The following is a 19944-nucleotide window of genomic DNA, read 5'->3' on the forward strand; positions in this document are numbered from 1 at the left end:
CTGGAGGGGGCGGCGCCCCGATGATGCCTTTGCAGACACTTGACCGCGCCCTTACGCTCCTTCACTTCGCGCACATGTAAATGTAGCGAGTTTTACCTTTCACATGTCTTCGTCTCGGGAGGGGGAGGGGTAAACATATGGATAGGGCGACCGTATGTTTTCTACGTACCTTCCTTGGGAAGTGGGGGGGATTTATGTTTTCGCATCCACCTGAATAATATGTAGTTGCGCCCCTGGCCCCATGTCTTCCCCTTCTCTCATTACTCACTTTCCTGTCAATTCACTATTAAATAAAGGCCACTAGAGCCAATAAAACATTTAAAAAAGAAATTGTATTGAACTAGTGTACTAAAATGCAGACATTGTGTGCATAAAGGCCCAACATTTGTGAAAACTGCATGGTAAAATTTTCTTTTACATGTTATCTGCATCAACATCAGAGATGACAAACCAAATTTTGACCATTCCTAAAACAATGGTCAAGGGCTGCACAAAATCGTTCCGCGGGTCACAATCAATGACAAGAGAAAATTCAAAAGTAGCCATGGGTATGACAAAGTACAAATTACATTTATTTTATTTACAATATTGGAACTTTGTACTGTTGTTTTACAATAAAAAAAAAAACTGACTAAGTTGTCTTAACATTTTCACTACAGATAAAATCAGAAATCCCCACATTTGGAAGTGCTTTATGGATATAGCACCTCATCACAGAGTGCAATGAGTTCTGATGAGCTGCCGCGCCATCTCCGTGTTCCCACTGGCCTGATAGATGAGTGATAAGTTAAAAGCAATCTCTCTCCTCAAATCAACCTGATCTTCTGAAATTCCCTACGAGGAAAGAGACGTTTACATGGAAACAATCAGACCATCATCATTAACTTTCAATTATATGATAGAGTAGAGCCATTCTAAGAAAAAATGTAATAAAAAATTTTAATTACAAGAACGTCATAAAATTACAAGAATAAACTAAAGAGAATAAGCTTGCAACAATGAAAGAATAAAGTTGTAATATTGAGGATAAAGTCAATATTTTGAAAATAAAGTTTTAATATTACCAGAATAAGATCTCATAATCTTATTCTCATTTGACTTTTTCTCGCAATATTATGACCTTATCTGTGTTTTATAATGACTTTATTATTACGAGAATAAAGTCATAATATTAAAAGAATAAAGTTGTATTATTACCAGAATATGGTTATAATTTTATGGCTATTCTCGTAATACTGTGACTTTCTCATATTATTTTGAATTTATTGTCGTAATACGACTTCATTCAAAATGGCCAGCTGTGTAGTTCACCTACATCCAGGTTCCATGCAGGTAGGGACAACGCCTTTTGGTAATAATGAATGGCCAAATGTGTAAGGCCCATCTGGTGCAGTGCTCGGCCCAGATTGTACATGCTCTCCTGACACTCTCCACGTAGCTCCACGTATCGCCACAAGAAGGAAAATCCCTAAAAACACCAAGACAAAATTCTAAAAACCACAATCAGCTGCAGGAAAAGTAAGGGAAACAACCAGAGCAAGATGAAATGGAACAACATGTACCTGCAGTACTAAAGCATGACGTTTGGCTACATACTTCTGGGATGCCATGTGGAAAAAAGTGAGACCCACATAAAGGCTGTGCAGTGGGTTTTCTGGGTGGGTCTTTAAAGCCTGAACGTACTGACCTGAAAAACACAAACATATGAAACACTTTGAGCATATTACAAAGGAGGAACTTCATTTGCATTTTGACCTAAATGTACCATCTACATGCACCTGTTCAAATGTCAGGTTTCTGGGTAAAAAGAATGAGACAACAAATAATTTAAAAGCATGTTCCAAATTCAACAAAATATGTATTATGTTTAAATAACAAATCCATTAGAGAAATAAAAAAAAAAAAAAAAAAAAAACAGGAGCCAGAGATGTCTATAGAAAATTTTTGACAAGTCTTTTGGTCCAAGTCAAAGTCAAACCTACACTTATAAAAATCTAAATATTTTCCCACTGAGCCTGTCTGTATTCTGCATTTGCTGTAGTTTAGGAATTCTGTTTATTACAAGAGCTAATTAAAATGTTAATCTTGAAATTTTTAGAAAAAAAAAGTATCTTTTTCACATTTAATTCAACATGGTACAAGCTGCTTCATTTTATAGTGAAAATTGATCAAATATATGTTTACCCAGTTACAAATATAGATAGGTATTTATAATAATAAAAACAACTAAAAGATTAAAACTTGTAAAATGTTGAATTTTGTAACATAGGAAAGAGTTTTTTTGTATTTGTACTAAGGAAGTTAATTTCTGTTCATATTGTCCACTTTTCTTCTCACTCAGTGTATGAGTGAGGTGCAGCGTAGAGAGTAAACAACAACGTCAAAGTTCTGCAAATCTCTTGGACTGTGTGGACATAAGTTGTCCACAGTCTTCAAGTGACAACAAAGATTTTTCATCAGATTTAGTTCTGAACCTTGGCTGGGCCAGTACATAACTTGACTGTTCTTCTGGGGAAGCATTTCTTTTGTTACATTTTGACGGATGCTCAGACTCACTTTGGTGTTGAAAAATAAAGGCACTCTTTATGTTAAGCTTTCTAGTAGAGGAATGTTTTCGGTCAAAACTGATTGATGCTTACAACTTTTAATTATATCCAGGTTAAGAAAATATCTGTGAATCCATCACAGAGATGGATTCACCTTTCCACAAGTCCTTACAGGAACTCAGACTAGAAATCGGCTGGGATAAAATGTAAGTTTCGTCCAAGTAGAACTTGTAGATGCTCAACATGATGTTATGCACTGTTCCAGTCTGTAGCTTAAAATGCAATAATTACAGTATCACATTTATTGATAAGTGCATCAATATCCTAGCAGGATTAATGAGTCTGATGTTTCAGATAGCAGTTCATTCTTACTAACCCGGCTAATACATGTTATAGACAAGCTGCACGTTATTTACATCTGGAAATGTTGTACATGTGCACAATGCTGCAGGAAAAAAAGCCTTTTGCTTGCCATCCATAACCACTCTACCGTGGTAGAACAATTCCATTAACAAAATGAAACCTGAAGATTTATGTATTATTAATTTAGTGCAGAGCCCCACAGCAAAAGGAAAATAATGCAGAAAAAAAACACGGAAGAATAACTCAGCAGCAAAGCACTGTGTCCCTTTTTCTTTCATACATCAGTGCATTTAAGATTTAGTATGTTATGTTGACAAGTCAACAGCTAAAGCCAATGGTAGTAATCATTGGTGACAACTTTTTTGCCTTCCAGTACGGAGATTGGACGAGGCAGGAACTTGTGGACATGACGTCATGCTGCAAAGTGTTAATATTCTTTCTCAAATACATTTTTAGGAGGGAATAACATACAGGGACCTCTTATTTACTCCCATTTCCACCTCAAGACGTAGTTATTCATGAAATAAGGTAGCACCATTTGCATATCTACCAACTCCTAAATAATGCTAATGTATTCTAGCCTGGTGTACCTAGAGCATGCTTGAAGCTTCCAGACACCATGGCGTTGTGTCCGCAGAGAACACACAGTGCATGGTTGTCAGGATGCTTTAACAGCAGCCGTAGACAGAAGCGGTGGTGGCGCTGGTGTTGGGACGATATTGTCAGCTAATGAGAAAGAAACAATCAGGTAATACACTGCAACATGTACCTGGCATGTTATCTAATATGTGAAAACAGAGATAAGAAAAGATACCTGATGAAAAATGTTCCAAAACTGAGGTAGATCTACGTTTTCTATAAGCATTAATCTGATGAAGAAAAAACAAAAATCAATAAGCCCTTTATGCCAGAGTATAAAATACTCTGCTTTTATTTCTCCATCTGCACCTGATGTAGTTGTATGCCTTATAGTAGTTTTGGTTTAGGATGGTGGCAGAGAGGCCAAAGAACTCCAGTTCCTTCCTCCTGGGCTTGTTGTCATAGAAGGAGTAGAACTCCATGGCCGACTCCACGAGGAGATCCACCTCCTCGAAACGCTGCAGGTCACACAGCCCCAGCAGGCAGCTCAGCAACAGCTGCCACCAGTCCTCTTTGGATAAAACGTTGGTTTTACCTGAGCACAAAGATTAGATAAGATAGTATTTTAGAACAACCTGCCTAAGGATCTGGGAAAAAATGTGGAAGATTCAAATGATTCCAGTTTATCTGTCTATGTTTGATACGCTACATACACATGTTGTCCAGATAGGCACTTTCATGGTCGGCAATTTCTGGCAGCATGTCTTCGATCTTCACAAGTCTCAGATGGTTCTGTCCTGCTAGAGTTACAGAACGAACACACACCTTGGCCCGTTGCATAGCAACCTGGAAACACACCATCACATGTTATTTGACATGCTGCAAATGCAGGGAGTGAGAGGATTTCTCCTTCGAAGATGAGATCAGAACAGGAGTTGGCCAGTGAATTTTACTGGACAATAAATGATCCCAGTAATTATTACAGTAACTTACGATGTTTTGAGACCATTTTTAGGTAATATATTAATAATGGCACAAAAAAACAAGTTTGCCCTCTCAAAGACTAATAAGGTGTTTGTAAAGAACACATCACTGGAACTGGAAGTCATTTTAAATATTCAAAATAAAACAACCAAAATCAATAAATAAAAATGGAAATAAATGCAACACGAGGGCTTGCAGGGTAAATATGGTAAATATGGTCAAATACAGTAAATATTTTCCATATTTGATGGTATTTTTCTTAAATTGACAGAAAAAACTGAAGCTCGTCCTCCATTTTGACAAGTTACAATTCACACCCTTGACTATTGGTGGAGATGTGGGACACTTTCAATTCTTTGCACATTGCAGAGGTAAATAAATCAATCAATAAAAAACATCTCTTCTGAATATCATCTCTGACATGGACACTGAAGTAAATCCATCTTGCTGACGTGGAGCCGACATCCCGCTGATTGGCAAGATGCTTTGGAGCGTGAATGGTTAAAAAGCACATTCCAAACTTTGGCTGAAGTGGTGCATTTAACAAGCCTACAGTACATCCAGAACAGAGAAATCTAAAAAGAAAGCTATGGTGTGTTAATCTGTTTATTGTTTAAATTGTGGAGTAGACAGTTAATGTTGTTAAAGAAATGTAATGAGTTAATTAGACTGTAACAAGCGCAGTGTGCTGAACAAGTAAATGTGCACATGGCTCCACCTTGCACTGCTCGAGCTGCAAAAATGTAATCCTTTCAATCAATCAGATTTGCACTTGACTTACAAAAGACAAAATGCAGCTGGAAGATGTTAAACAAAAGCTGGGAGAAGTTACACTGCTTATTCAAATGGTGGTTTAAAAGCAAAGCAGTAAAATCTTAATTAAAATAATGTGACAGGTTTACTTCAGGCTCAAGCCTCTAAGAAAAATTAATCAGTCTGGTTGGGTTAGGTCAACCTTTTGCCGTTTTTCAGACTTCAAACATGAAGATCTAAAATTTTTATTATTTTGTGAAGAATCAACAAGTGGGACACAATCGTGAGGTGGAACTAAATTTATTGGATATTTTAAACTTTAAAAAAAAAAAAAAAAGCTGCAAAGTGGGGTGTGCAATATTATTTTGCCCCTTTACTTTCAGTGAAGCAAACTCACTCCAGAAGTTCAGTTTGGATCTCTGAATGATCCAGTTTTGTCCTAAATGACTGATGATGATAAGTAGAATCCACCTGTGTGTAATCAACTCCCTGTATAAATGCACCTGCTCCATGATGGTCTCAGGGTTGTGTTTAAAGTGCAGAGAGCATCGTGAAGACCAAGGAACACAGCAGGTAGGTCCCAGATACTGTTGTGGAGAAATTTGGATACAAAAAGATTTCCCAAGCTTTAAACATCTCAAGGAGCACTGAGCAAGCGATCATATTGAAATGGAAGGAGTATCAGACCAGATCTACCAAGACCCGGCCGTCCCTCTAAACTTTCACCTCGAACAAGGAGAAGACTGATCAGAGATGCAGCCAAGAGCCCCATGATCACTCTGGATGAACTGCAGAGATGTACAGCTGAGGTGGGAGAGTCTGTCCATAGGACAACAATCAGCACAAATCTGGCCTGTATGGAAGAGTGGCAAGAAGAAAGCCATTTCTCAAAGATATCCATAAAAAGTCTGGTTTAAAGTTTGCCACAAGACACCTGGGAGACACAGCAAACATGGAAGAAGGTGTTCTGGTCAGATTAAACCAAAATCCAACTTTTTGGCCACGATGCAAAACGATATGTTTGGCGTAGAAGCAACACAGCTCATCACCCTGTAACACACCATCCCCAAACATGGTGGTGGCAGCATCATGGCTTGGGCCTGCCTTTCTTCAGCAGGGACAAGGAAGATGGTTAAAATTGATGGGAAGATGGATGGAGCCAAATACAGAACCATTCTGGAAGAAAACCTGTTGGAGTCTTTAAAGACCTGAGACTGGGACGGAGATTTATCTTCCAATAAGACAAAGATCCCAAACATAAAGCTAAATCTACAATGGGATGGTTCACAAATAAACGTATCCAGGTATTAGAATGGCCAAGTCAAAGTCCAGACCTGAATCCAATCGAGAGTCTGTGGAAAAAGCTGAAAACTGCTGTTCACAAGCGCTCTCCATCCAACCTCACTGAGCTCGAGCTGCTTTGAAAGGAAGAATGGGCAAGAAAATCAGTCTCTCGATGTGCAAAACTGATAGAGACAAAACCAAGTGACTTGCAGCTGTAATTGCAGGAAAAGGTGGCGCTACAAAGTATTAACGCAAGAGGGCCGAATAATATTGCATGCCCCACTTTTTCATTTGTTAAAAAAAGTTTAAAATATCCAATAATTTTAATTCCATCTCACAACTGTCTCACTTGTTGAGTCTTCACAAAATAATAAAAATTTTAGATCTTTATGTTTGAAGCCTGAAAAGCAGCAAAAGGTTGAAAAGTTCAAGGAGGCCAAATACTTTTGCAAGGCACTGTATGTTTCACCCTGTGTCAGTCAAACTGATGAACAAAAAAAGTCTAGCACACCACACATAACTGAAACAATCAATAAAATAGGTAATGTCTCTGCAAACAAAAGTGCCCTTCAAAAAAATATCAGAATGGAAAATATCAAGCTCCTTATAATTTATCATGCGATTAATAGATTATTTGCTTATTGCGACAGGCTTAGACAAGAGTTACCTTGAGAAGCATAGAGATCATGGTGATCATAGCGTCCAGATAATCCTCCATTTTACCCTGCGTCTTTAGCAGTGTGGAGCGATGCAGCAGCAGCTTCAATTCCTACCATTACAACACACACACACACACAATTGGCCTGGATGGCAATTAAATATTTTCCATTTCTAGAACTTCATAGGAAATAAAAAAATACCTGAGCTGATATACAGTATCTAGTTTATACACTTTGGATCAAAATTATTAGATTCTTTTTCTTCTTTTGCTCTTTAGGTAAAGGGTAAGGTCATTTTATTTATACAGCACATTTTCAGCAACAAGGCAATTCAAAGTGCTTTACATGAGTTAAAAGGAAATACAAACAAGATAACAAAATAACATTGGTTTGTTATTTTGTTTGTATTTCCTCTTCTGCACCATTGCATTTAATTAAGTTAATTTAATAATTTTTATTGAAATAAAAACAACAATAGCTGTTGATGTGCAAGCACAACATTATACGCAAGCAAAGTTATAAAAAACAAAGAACAGTTGTCACTAACTGATACTAGAGTCCTACCGTTCACAGCATCGAGCCTTTCAAAAACACCTTATCGCTCATGAATAACATGAATGAATCAATCCTCTCAGCAGGTATGACTTGGCTTCCTCTGATCACATACGTAGTCATGGTGTTTTCTTTCCACCGGTATCTTAAGTTTTTCTTTTGAGTAATCTGGTTTTAAGCCAGTTATTAGTCATTGTTATTTTTAATCAAAACCCTTTGGTAAGCTAACTGTATGTGTCGTACTTTTAGTTCACGTCACGACAAATAAACAGATCTTTACATGCAGTATCTTACAGACCACTAGGGGGCATCAGTGGAGCACCAGTGGTCCAGGGACCACAGTTTGACAGAAAGGCTATCTTAGATGGTCCCCCAACAAAAACATTCCTAATTCAGCAGACATAAAAAAGACATACAAAGAACACAGCCTGACCTTTTGTGCAGCAGACGAATCCTGGGCCAGCGTGTCGCTATCATACATGGACTCCAACGCTTTCAGAGCACAGTCCATCCTCCCCAGCTGCTGCTGCACCGTGGCGAGAGACAGCCGGGCCTCTAGGTGCAACGGGGCCATCTCCACCACCTTGGTGTAGCTCTCTGCTGCCTCCTTCATGTGGCCCAGAGCCTTAAGACACTCTGTGACACAAGCAGGGGACATCATTTGAAAACAGACGAGCTGCGCTTCCATTACAAATGCGCTCAATATTCCAGTAATGTCAGAAAAAAAATAAAATTTTGTAATTAAGAAAAGCAAATAAAATCACACTAAATAAGATATGATTTGGTTTTTTAGTGCAATGTCAAACTGCACAATTATATGGTCAGTAGAAATCCTGCAAATGTCCTCCTGCAAAGAAAACACTGAACAAATACATTACATCCAAACAGGCTTCCAACTCATTTTTATATAAAAATTTCAGACTTTTCCGTACTTGCAAGAAGGAAGATGACAATGAAAGAATGGGGGTAGGATGCAGGGAAAGAAGAAAGGAGACAAAAATAGAAAGTAGGAAAAATGAAAAGAAGGAATGACAAAGAAGGAAAGAAGAAAGTAAGGTTATTTGGGGGAAACCCAGATATTTTTTAATAATTGAGGTTAAGTCTCCCTTTGTACTTTTTTTTAATCCTGCCCACCATTCCAGGACTAAATATGAAATCCTGCAAGATATTGAGGGATTTGAGTTTTTAAAAGTAGGGTGGGGCCAATTGTTTGGTCTCCAAGAGCATATGGTGGATAAGGAAGTTTAGGGTGGGATGCTGCAGGTGGGCTTTAAATAATTTGCTTTTCATTTTTGATTATTATGTTCCTAATGATGCACCTTGCAGTATCTACATGCCTCAAATCTTCAAAAGAATGGATTTACTTTGGTTTAAAAATTGGAATAAGTTAACTGGTGAGTGTTTGTCTCATTGTTTGGAGCATGCTAATGCTAACATTAGCATGGTATATTAAGGCTGATGCTATGTTTCTGTTGATGACCATTTAGTTAATTTGTTCAATATTTTTTGATGAAAGAGAGCTATATATTCTCCAGTGGTGAAATATTTAACATTTGGTTCAAATAATACTGAAAATAAGGAGTACTTTATTTGAATTATTGTCATTGTATTGGGTTAAGATAACCAGTTAAGTGAATCATTTACATGCATATTTATGTTAATTCCATTTACTTATAAGAATGAAGTGATTATGTTATTAATAATGACTTAATATTGACTAATATTAAGAGGAAATGGACTGAATGTTTGTCCTGTTTATAATGGCCAGGTCCCCATTTGATGGTGAGCTACTACTAGCCTTTTGGCCCAAGGAACCTGGAAGTGGAGAAACGTCACAGGTAAACAATTACAGACCAATTTCTAAACTATGTATCCTAGCAAAAAATTTTGAAAAATTAGTGGCAGATCAATTGAAGAATTTTTTAGATTCTAATTATGTCTTACAAAATGTACAGTCTGGTTTTAGGAAAAAACATAGTACTGTTACTGCCACTTTAAAGGTTATTAATGATCTTATTCAGGCTCTTGATAACAAAAAGCATTGTGTTGCTCTGTTTATTGATTTATCAAAGGCATTTGACACAGTAAATCACACGCGTTTAATTGATATTTTACACAGGATTGGGCTCTCACATCGAGCTACCCTGTGGATAGCCGATTACCTGTCAAACAGAACCCAGAGAGTTCAACTGGCTGGCTTCACTTCTTCTATTCGTACGATTTTAAATGGTGTCCCACAGGGCTCAGTTCTTGGACCACTTTTATTTTCTATTTATATAAATAACTTGTGTGAAAATCTGTCAAATGCTTTTTATCATTTCTATGCAGATGATTTAGTGATTTACTGCTATTCTTCATCACTTGTACAGGCAATTCAGTATCTGCAGCTTGCTTTTAATGTAGTTCAAACCCGCTTACAAACTCTGAAATTAGTTCTAAATGTGGATAAGACGAAGGCAATGGCTTTTTCAAACTCTAGAAAACTACCAGACATCCCTCTACTGCTTACCACTGCTGTAGGGACACAAATTGAGTTTGTCAGTACTTATAAATATTTGGGCTTCATTTTAGATAAAGAACTTTTTTAAAAAAATCACATAGCAAATTTGCTACGAACACTGAAAATGAAGATTGGGTTTTATTACCGAAATGGTTCTTGTTTTTCGCTTAAAGCTAGAAGTAAATTGGTAGCTGCAACGTTCCTGCCACTCCTGGATTATGGTGATGTTTTATATATGAATGCTTCGACTAAATGCCTTGGTAACACTTTATTTGACGGGTATTGAATAAGACCGTCATGACACCCACATAAACATGACATAACACCTGTCATGAACATCAATAAGTCTTCATGACTATTTATGACTGTTGTCATAAAGCGTCGTTTGGTAAATTATGACACTTTTAATACAAAGTTGACATTATTCACAATGTCTTCATTATGACAACTTGTCATTAACTTCGCCAAAAATGTCTTCGCTATGACAACTTGTCATTAACTTCGCCAAAAATGTCTTCGTTGTGACAACCAAGAAATCATGATCTGACATAATTTTTTTAAATAAAAGTATTACTTTAAAAATTAGCTTTATGTAGTAATATTATATAGCTCTGCCATGATAATTTTCTTGATTGAATTGATCCTAAAGTTTTACAGCAAGATGTCTACAAAGCACTTATGAACTTAGCATTTGAAACATTATTTAAGGCTGTTTAACCCTTGTGCGTGCGAGGACTGAGGCAAACGTAGAGAACTGTGGCAAATGATAAAGTTTTACGTGTGTGGGGTCGGTTGGATCCCTTTTCTAAACACAATTAAGTAGTGCAATACACCATCTTCACCAGTGAGAGGCAGCAGTCCACGAACAGGCATGCAGTGTGTTGGTGAAGAAGAAATCTTCCATATTGTGGGGCAAACCTAACACAAGTTATAACGGCCAGACCTCCTGTTTAAAAAGAAGCTGAAGTTTGATACCTAATACATATGAGGTATGTATATGTATTACATACCTCATATGTATTAGGTATACATTAGGTATACCTAATATACCTAATATATACCTAATACATTAGGTAAAAGTAAAGTATTAACTTTACTTTTTTTGTTTTTTTTAGAAAATAACATCTATTTCTCTGTAATGTTAGCTATGAGCAATTCAAGCCAATCCTACCTTGCTGTAGGTTAATGTTAGCTAAAGTTATTAAACTCCATTACCGTAACGTTAGCCCTTAATATTAAATATATTTTAAAGACAGGCAAATTGTTTTTCCCTCCAATTTTAATCTAGCAAATCAAAAGCTAATATGTTAGTCAAAGTTATCCTTTATGTGCATTATTTAGCGACTTGGCTGATGTGACACAGAGTTTGTGTTCTTTGCTTTGGCAAGTTTAGCCACATGAAGACCCAGGCTAGCCTAAGGACACATGGTGCGGGGGAGAAAGTTGGCTAATGAAGACATGCTACGAGTGTGGAGGATGTAATAAGGACCAGCCACCAGAGAAAGAAGTTCCTATTTGACCAAAGAGAAAGAAGCAGATGAAATATTCCCCAAGAAAATTAGGTAAGTGGTTTTTGTGTTAATATTTTCACCATGTGAAGTGGGGTGGGACAGCCAGGTAAGAGGGGAATGGGGAGCAGGAATCAACATTCACCAGCTGAGTTAAGTTACGTTTTAGACAACGAAAACTGGTGTTAAATCTATTTATTTATTTATTTATCTATAAGCTTCTTGCAAACAACCCTAAATTAGAGTATCTGGTTAGAAATCATTTAGAATGCTCATTAAGTAAAAAGATACAGTCATTTGCCTAAAACTATACATTAAATGATGCTTTCTAAATAACAGTGGCAGTCTGTCTGAACTTCTGCCAGACAAATATTTGATCAGAATAATTTTGTTCAGCTCCAGTTATTATTCCACTTGTATTAAGAAATAATTGTATTGCACTTTATAACAACCAGTCATGTTAACTAGGCATTTGTCTGCCAGTCTACCATTCTGACAGTGTGCAGCAAGGGACATTTTTGAAATGGTATTTAAACAAATGCTGGAATATGATGACATTGTTTTTTGTTTTTGTTCTTTTTTTAAGTGACCACAATGAATTGAGTCATCACTGAAGAGATTCACCAAGTTTGAATTCATGAAAAGGCTTTCGCCATGATTAACTATTGGAAGAACAGCTGTAATTTCTGAGCATTTCTGGACACATTCAAAGAGCTGCTTCCAGGAAATGAAGACAAGAAGAAGATCTCCTGTTTTCAGAGCTTTACAGGAAGACTATTACGAAGGAGATGGCTGACATAATCAAAGCAAAAAATGTTACTGTTGAAAGAACCTATTTTCTTAAGTTAAAGAATAAGTAATTCTGTTTTAGTTTTTCAATCAGCATTTCAAAGTAACAATATACTGACCAGACGTTAAACCCTCTGTTATCTTAGAACAAGTTATCTTTTGTTTTATTCCTATGTACAAAGGGTTTGTTCTACAGTTATGATGGTAGTTATAAGTAGTCCAGTGTGTTTCACTTCATTTGAGGTAAGACTTAAATCAATAACTCTGTTAGCATTGCATTTGACACTGTAATACTAAATTACATCTTTATAATTGTTGCTACTAGTTTCCATTTACTTGAGGTAAAAGTTAATATTAATGACACTGTAATGACACTTAATGTCATTTTCATAACTTGCTATTTGTTCCACTTTACTTGAGATAAGAGAAATTGTTAATGAGTCTGTTATTAAATCATTTGACAGTGTAATAAAGCTTAGTGAAATCTTTACTGGTTCTCCTACTTGTTTTGCTTTATTCCAGGGAGTGGAAATATTAATCATTGTTTTGTTAAAGCTTTTGCTAGCGTAATAATTAAATCACTATGACTACTATTATGACAAAATTATGTTAGATCATGATTTCTTTGTTAATGTCAAGTTGTCATAACAAAGACATTTTGAATAATGTCAACTTTGTATTAAAAGTGTCATAATTTACCGAACGACGCTTTATGACAACAGTCATAAATATTCATGAAGACTTATTGATGTTCATGACAGGTGTTATTTCATGTTTATGTGGGTGTCATGACGGTATTATTCAATACCCGTCAAATAAAGTGTTACCAATGCCTTCAGTCATTAAATACTGTTTATCATTGTGCTTTGAGGTTTGTAACTGGTAGCAGACGTTTCATACATCATTGTAAGCTGTATGCAGAAGCTGAATGGCCTCCTTTCAGCGTACAGAGAAACAATCACTTGATGATCCTGATCTATAAATCTCTACTCGGATTGGCTCCAGCATATTTAAACTCTCTTTTACATAGATCTGTTAGTTCCCATTCTTTACGTTCCAACAACATTTTTCTTTTGCATGTTCCACACTGCCGAACTGAAAAAGGAAAGCAAGCTTTCAGTGTGATGCTCCTTCAGCCTGGAATCAGCTTCAGTCTGAAATCAGGATGTCAGAATTGATTTCACTGGATTTATTTCGAGCGATTCTTAAAAACAGGCAACGAGAATCTTTTAAACAGTGTCACTGTTTTTAAATTGTTTTATATTTGTGTATATGTAATAATTCAATTTTGTTTTGTAACCAGGTTGCTATGTACTGCAGACTTCTGCCCAGGTCCCCCTTGAAAATGAGATCTAGATCTCAATGGGGTTTACCTGGTTAAATAAAGGAATAAAAAATAAAAATAAAAAATAAGTTCAACTGCTGGATTTCCATCTATGTGGTAGAAGGTACTGTAGCCTGTGGGGACAGGATACAGTACCCGTTAAAGACTGATTCAGTCTTTTGATTCCTTGACTGGTGATCGGATAAACCGAACTGGACTATTATTACTTGTGCAGGATTTTTACCAGCGTATGGACATTTTTGAAGGAATTGATCATCAATTGATTTGGAAAGGTTTGTGGTTAATGGAAAATTGAACCCTTCATTTGATGAAAGTTTATCCTGTATATATTGTAAATAATTTTTTCAAGTATAATATAAATCACCTTTTGCACTATTTTTTTCTCTCTGGTGTGATAAATACAACCCTCATCCTCCCTGAGTATTATCGTTAGGTCTTCTGATAAATAGCCCCTTACTTGAGATACTTTGACTTCCCTTTGCTCTCTCGATGAAGGCGGATGCTTTTTTCCTCTGCTCCCTCCTTGCCCTTGTCTGCCCTGCTTGCTCAGTTTTTGTCCTGTCTTTTTTAGATTTTTGGAGTCTTTCTTTGCACATCATCCAAATCTACAAATTATGGATCTGGTCAACCGATCTCTCAATGCAATTGATCAAATTTTCGACGAGAAGTCTGGGCACAGGAGAGCCTTCTTGTCCTTCGGGGACACACCCGGCAGGATTCACCCTGGATTTCTTCATGATAACAGGATTTCTGCTGTTTGGAGCTTGTGGATTCCTGGATTATCGACAAATTTGTGACGGACTTGGCTGAACTAGCAAACACTCAGACTGTTGGTGTGGACAGAGACGAGGACTCTAAGACTCACTAACGAGTTGGAATCGATCTTGGAGAAGTTGCTAGTTTCGGCTCAGTGGAATGACCAATCTAATTTGGATGATTGGGAACTGAGATGTATCGGAGAGATTTTAAGGAAGATCGAAATTTATAATCTTCCCAACCTATATGACATTCTGCTTCTGAAATGGCTTTCCCCATGTGGCCTCGGAAGGGCTGCACATTTCCAATCTCCTTGAAGATATGTAAACACAATGCTCCTTCTCACCTCACCCCCTCCTGTATCCATGGAGCTGTGAAGCTGAGCGCCCCCCAGAGCATCATTCCTCAATAAACAACACCTCTATCAGACTATGCCAGGAGACTCAGCCACCTCGTTTCATGGCCCTGTGACGTCACCACCTTCACTCATGTCTTTGTTTTGCCCCTTTGTTTTGTCTGAATGTTGCGATTTGCCCTAATGTCTCCATTCCTCTTTTTGTGCTCTTTCCTATGGTTTGTTATTTTGTTTGTATTTCCTTTTAATTCATGTAAAGCACTTTGAATTACCTTGTTGCTGAAAATGTGCCATATAACGAAAATTACCTTACCTTGTATGTTTTTTTTTGTATTGCTCTTTCTACCAAAGGCTGGATGAAAAAAGTCTTCATTTAATTTGTTGTTTTGGGTATTCAGTTGATTTTTTTCAGGCATTCAAAATCTTTTCCAGTTCAGATGTGAAATACTTGTTAGAAAGTTTATTGGTCTTCAAGAGGCTGTAACTGCATTGTTATGTAATTCCTCTATAATTGAAAAAGAGTCTTAAAATAACATGATCGTTTATTGCAATAACTTATCAGACAATTTATCGTCCAGCAAAATTTGTTATTGTGACCGGTCTATTAAAAAAAAAGAAAAAAAAAAGAAAAAAGAAAAAAAAGAGAGAGAAACAGAACATTTAGATACCGAAACAGGAAAGAGACCTCCCACGATTTTTAACTATACTCTTATTACCTTGGCCCTCACCTACACAGATCTGGATTATGAAAAAAATGTATACCCTATGTCTATGTCTATGTCAGAAGGACATTTTAAGTCAGTGACTGTCAGTGACTCAGCTCCCACCTGCGTGCCGCAGCCAGACCACAGCTAGGTCGTACTTCTCAGAGACGACGAGGGCCGATAGCAAAGGCAGAGCAGACGTGTAGCGCCCCTGCTCCAAGTAAGCTTCAGCCACATCTAGGTACAGGTCTCCGATCTCCTCTGGACTCTGCTCCATCAAAGTCGACACTAAGCCCTGCAGAAACAAACAACCTGCACTAAAGTGGGCTCATGGTTTCTAAGCTGTGACTGATACAAAGTGATGACTTGTCTTTACCTCAGACGGTGTGAAAACATTTAGCTGTATGAGGCAGACAATGAGCTTGGCCCTGAGATCAACTGGGACACTGTCCGGAACATGAAGATCCAGAATTTCATCTGCAGGAACATCAGACACATAATTACAAATACTACTTATACTTCCCAATCCTCTTACCTGTGAAAGTTTTTTTTTCTTTCATTTTGTTTCATAGCTAAAGCACTTGATAGTGAACATAGAAGAGGGGAGAAAAAAGTTAAACCAGAAAGTTTCTGAAGAAATTTAAAAGGGGCATGCCAAAATATGCTGGGTTGGAACCCAGCACTCTGATCTGATCTGAATCATTGTTGCGCTGCTTAATAAGGACTAAATACAACCCCTGGCAAAAAGTATGGAATCACCAGTGTTGGATGAGCAGTCATTCAGACATTTCATGCTGTAAAACAAACTCGGATCAAAAACATGACACAATATTAAGGTCATTCCAAAGTGCAACTTGTTGGCTTTCAGGAACACTCAAAGAAATGAAGAGAAAACATTGTGGAAGTCAGTGAATGATACTTTTATTGACCAAACACAGGGAAATAAATATGGAATCACTCAATTCTGAGGAAAAAAGTATGGAATCACTCAAATTGGAGGTAGAAAAAAAAGGACACACCCAGTCTATTTCCTTTCCCTAAATGGACACCCGCCCCAGATTAGATGTGCCCGTTAGTGTGCAGTTCAAAACACCTGCAGTCATGACACCTTGGAGGGCTGCTGGACGAAGTGGAGTGGCGAGAACCATGACTCCAACAAGAGAAATGTCCCTTGAAACAAAAGAGAGGATTGTGAAACTTCTTGAAGAAGGTAACCCTTCACGCATGGTTGCTAAAGATGTGGGCTGTTCACAGTCAGCTGTATCCAAGATATGGTCCAAACACAAACAGCATGGAATGGTTGTTAAAGCCAAGCGTACTGGTAGACCAAGAAAGACATTAAAGCGTCAAGACAAACAACTAAAGGTCATTTGTCTTGAAAACCAAAAAAGTACAACTAAACAGATGAAGCATAAATGGGAGGAAGCTGGAGTCAATGTATGTGACCGAACCGTTAGAAATCGCCTAAAGGAGGTGGGATTTCAATACAGGAAAGCTAAATGAAAACCAGCATTGACACCTAAACATAAAAGAACGAGACTCCAATGGGCTAAGGAGAGGCAATCATGGACTGTGGATGACTGGATGAAAGTTGTCTTCAGTGATGAGTCAAGAATCTGCATTGGACAAGGTGATGATGCTGGAACTTTTGTTTGGTGCCGTTTCAGTGAGATTTATGAAGAGGCCTGCCTGAAGAAAACAACCAAATTTCCACAGTCCTTGATGATGGGGCTGCATGTCAGGCAAAGGCACTGGGGAGATGACTGTGGTTAATTCTTCTATCAATGCACAAGTTTACATTGACATTTTGGACAGTTTTCTCATCCCTTCAATTGAACAGATGTTTGGAGATGATGAAATAATTTTCCAAGATGACAATGCATCGTGCCATAGGGCAAAAACAGTGAAGGCATTCCTTGAAGAAAGACACATTCAGTCGATGTCATGGCCTGCAAATAGTCCAGATCTCAACCCAATAGAAAACCTGTGGTGGAGATTGAAAAAAATGTTCCACAAGAAGGCTCCAACCTGCAAAGCTGATCTGGCAACTGCTATCAAAGAGAGTAGGCACCAAATACTGTTTGTCCCTCATCAAGTCCATGCCTCAGAGACTAAAAGCTGTTATAAAAGCCAAAGATGGTGCAACTAAATACTAGTGATGTATTTTGAATGGTCTTTTGTTTATGTGTTTTTCATGATTCCATACTTTTTTCCTCAGAATTGAGTGATTCCATATTTATTTCCCTGTGTTTGGTCAATAAAAGTATCATTCACTGACTTCCACAATGTTTTCTCTTCATTTCTTTGAGTGTTCCTGAAAGCCAACAAGTTGCACTTTGGAATGACCTTAATATTGTGTCATGTTTTTGATCCGAGTTTGTTTTACAGCATGAAATGTCTGAATGACTGCTCATCCAACACTGGTGATTCCATACTTTTTGCCAGGGGTTGTACATTCAGTATGCATTAGTCCAAATGCTAAGGTTACCTTAAGTAGCATATGGGGTATCACCAGCATGTTGATTTACATCAACTCACTTCATTAGATATGATTAAAAATAGCTAATTTATATACATATATTTAGTTACAGCTGCAGTAGGTCTCTGCCCTTTCTTCTTGCAGGTTTCTGGAGACAGTTGGCTGTTGGAAAATTGAGATTTGCCATTTTTTGTTTGGTTTCCCCAATTTTAGAACTGCTGGAAAAGCTTAAAAAAGAAGCAGATTTCTCAAGTAGCTGAACACTTTAAAATTGATTTTTGAAGCTGCAAAAGGACTAAAGTTACCTCAGCTAATGAGCTTCTTTAAGGACAAACTTTTAAAACCGAATGTCTTTACTGCTTCTCTTTCAGATGCTGATGTGACAGACGCAACTTCCCTTGGTTCAGATTCTTTAACTACTGCCTCAAGGTTGGAGGACGAATTGTCGTGTCCAACAGTTTCTCAAGCCTGTCAATTAGAATTTCAGTTTGAGAGAACAGAGTTTGAAATGCAGTTTGAGTTGGAAAAATTGCGGCTAGAACATGAGTTTGAAGAGAGACAAAACTAGCTTTACAGGAAAAAAATGCCTGGCATGTGAGCAAGAGGAAAAGAGGACAGCACATGAGTAGGAGGTACAGAAATTATCTCTAGAAGCTGAGCGTCTGAAGTTGAGGTCTGAGGGCAGGTTAAGTGGTGGACCTTATAATCTGTCCAAAGGTGCCAAAGGTGGTGGTGGGTTTTCTGGACATAACTTGGTTAACATGTTGAAGCCGTTACTTAAGTTTAATGAAAGAGATCCTGATGTGTTTTTCTCTTTGAGAATTTGGCAGAGGGCAATGACTGGCGTAATCTAGATTGCTCCATCCAGTTGCAAAGTGTGCTGGTGGGTAAGGCCCAAGAAGCCTAAGTTTCATTAACTTCAGCTGAAAGAAAGGTGTACAAATCTGTTAAAGAAGCTGTTTTGAAGGCTTATGAACTGGTTCCTGAACATTATGGACAACAATTTAGGAACTGCAGGAAGGCTGAAAAGATCTGGTCTTTTCATCTGGTCAGGGAACAAAACACAGTTTTATTGCTGGTTATCAGCAGAAGTGGATAATTTTGGGTCCCTTTGTGACTCAAAATGATGTTGGAACAGTTCAAGAACATTATTCCAGATTGAGTTGCCACATATGTTAAAGAACAAAAAGCAAAATCTGCTGCTAAAGCTGCTGTCTTAGCAGAAGAGTATGTTCCAACCCATAAAACTGTGAGGGATTATAATTTGAAAGGTGGCCGTAGCTTTAAAGATTCCCACCAGGAATGGTTTCCTAGTAAAACTAGATAGGATCCTACTTTGAAATCTAAAGTGGACTTGGTGACAATTTTTCCTTGTAATTATTGTCGCCAGAAGGGACACCGAAAAAATGAGTCCTCTGAATACCAAAACTAAATCAGGTAGAGGTAAACAGAATTGTCAAAAACCTGTGGCTTTAGCCAGTGTTTCACAGTTGCATTCAGTGGAGTCTACACCTCCAGCTAAAGTTGAGAGTGTAAGACCAACTGTTTGAGCTGACTTTAAGTCTTTTTCAGAATTGAATGCCACAGATCCTCAGATTTTTGAGAAGGATGTCGGACAAGACTATTCTCCTGTGATCGCGTATGGGTTTGTTTCTTTGAGTGGCAGTTCAAATAAAGTGGCTGTGAAGATTCTATGCGACACCGGAGCATCCGAGTCTTTCATATTGGAATCTGTTTTGCCATTTTCTGCATTTTCTGATACTGGTCATAGTGTCTTAATTAGAGGTA

The 19944-nt window shown here is 37.6% G+C and overlaps 1 protein-coding gene across 2 annotated transcripts in view; it reads right to left on the reverse strand.

The window, feature by feature from the left end:
- Positions 1-549: 549 nt before the first annotated feature.
- The window catches only part of gtf3c3 (general transcription factor IIIC, polypeptide 3), a 28175-nt gene continuing 8780 nt past the window's right edge, over positions 550-19944 (reverse strand). The window contains exons 9-19 of one of the 2 annotated variants that reach the window (XM_014974282.2): positions 16054-16154; positions 15801-15972; positions 8154-8356; positions 7177-7278; positions 4202-4334; positions 3858-4083; positions 3724-3778; positions 3500-3635; positions 1563-1687; positions 1316-1490; positions 550-834 (exon numbers count right to left, since the gene is read on the reverse strand). In XM_014974282.2, the coding sequence (XP_014829768.1) occupies positions 812-834; positions 1316-1490; positions 1563-1687; positions 3500-3635; positions 3724-3778; positions 3858-4083; positions 4202-4334; positions 7177-7278; positions 8154-8356; positions 15801-15972; positions 16054-16154 (1451 nt within the window). In that variant the 3' untranslated portion in view covers positions 550-811. The remainder of the gene's footprint in view (positions 835-1315; positions 1491-1562; positions 1688-3499; positions 3636-3723; positions 3779-3857; positions 4084-4201; positions 4335-7176; positions 7279-8153; positions 8357-15800; positions 15973-16053; positions 16155-19944) is intronic. The other variant, XM_014974281.2, reaches the window with a different exon arrangement.

The sequence above is a fragment of the Poecilia mexicana genome, unplaced genomic scaffold, assembly GCF_051168715.1.
Source record: "Poecilia mexicana isolate PSO_F unplaced genomic scaffold, ASM5116871v1 scaffold_2, whole genome shotgun sequence".
Classification (NCBI taxonomy): Eukaryota; Metazoa; Chordata; class Actinopteri; order Cyprinodontiformes; family Poeciliidae; genus Poecilia; species Poecilia mexicana.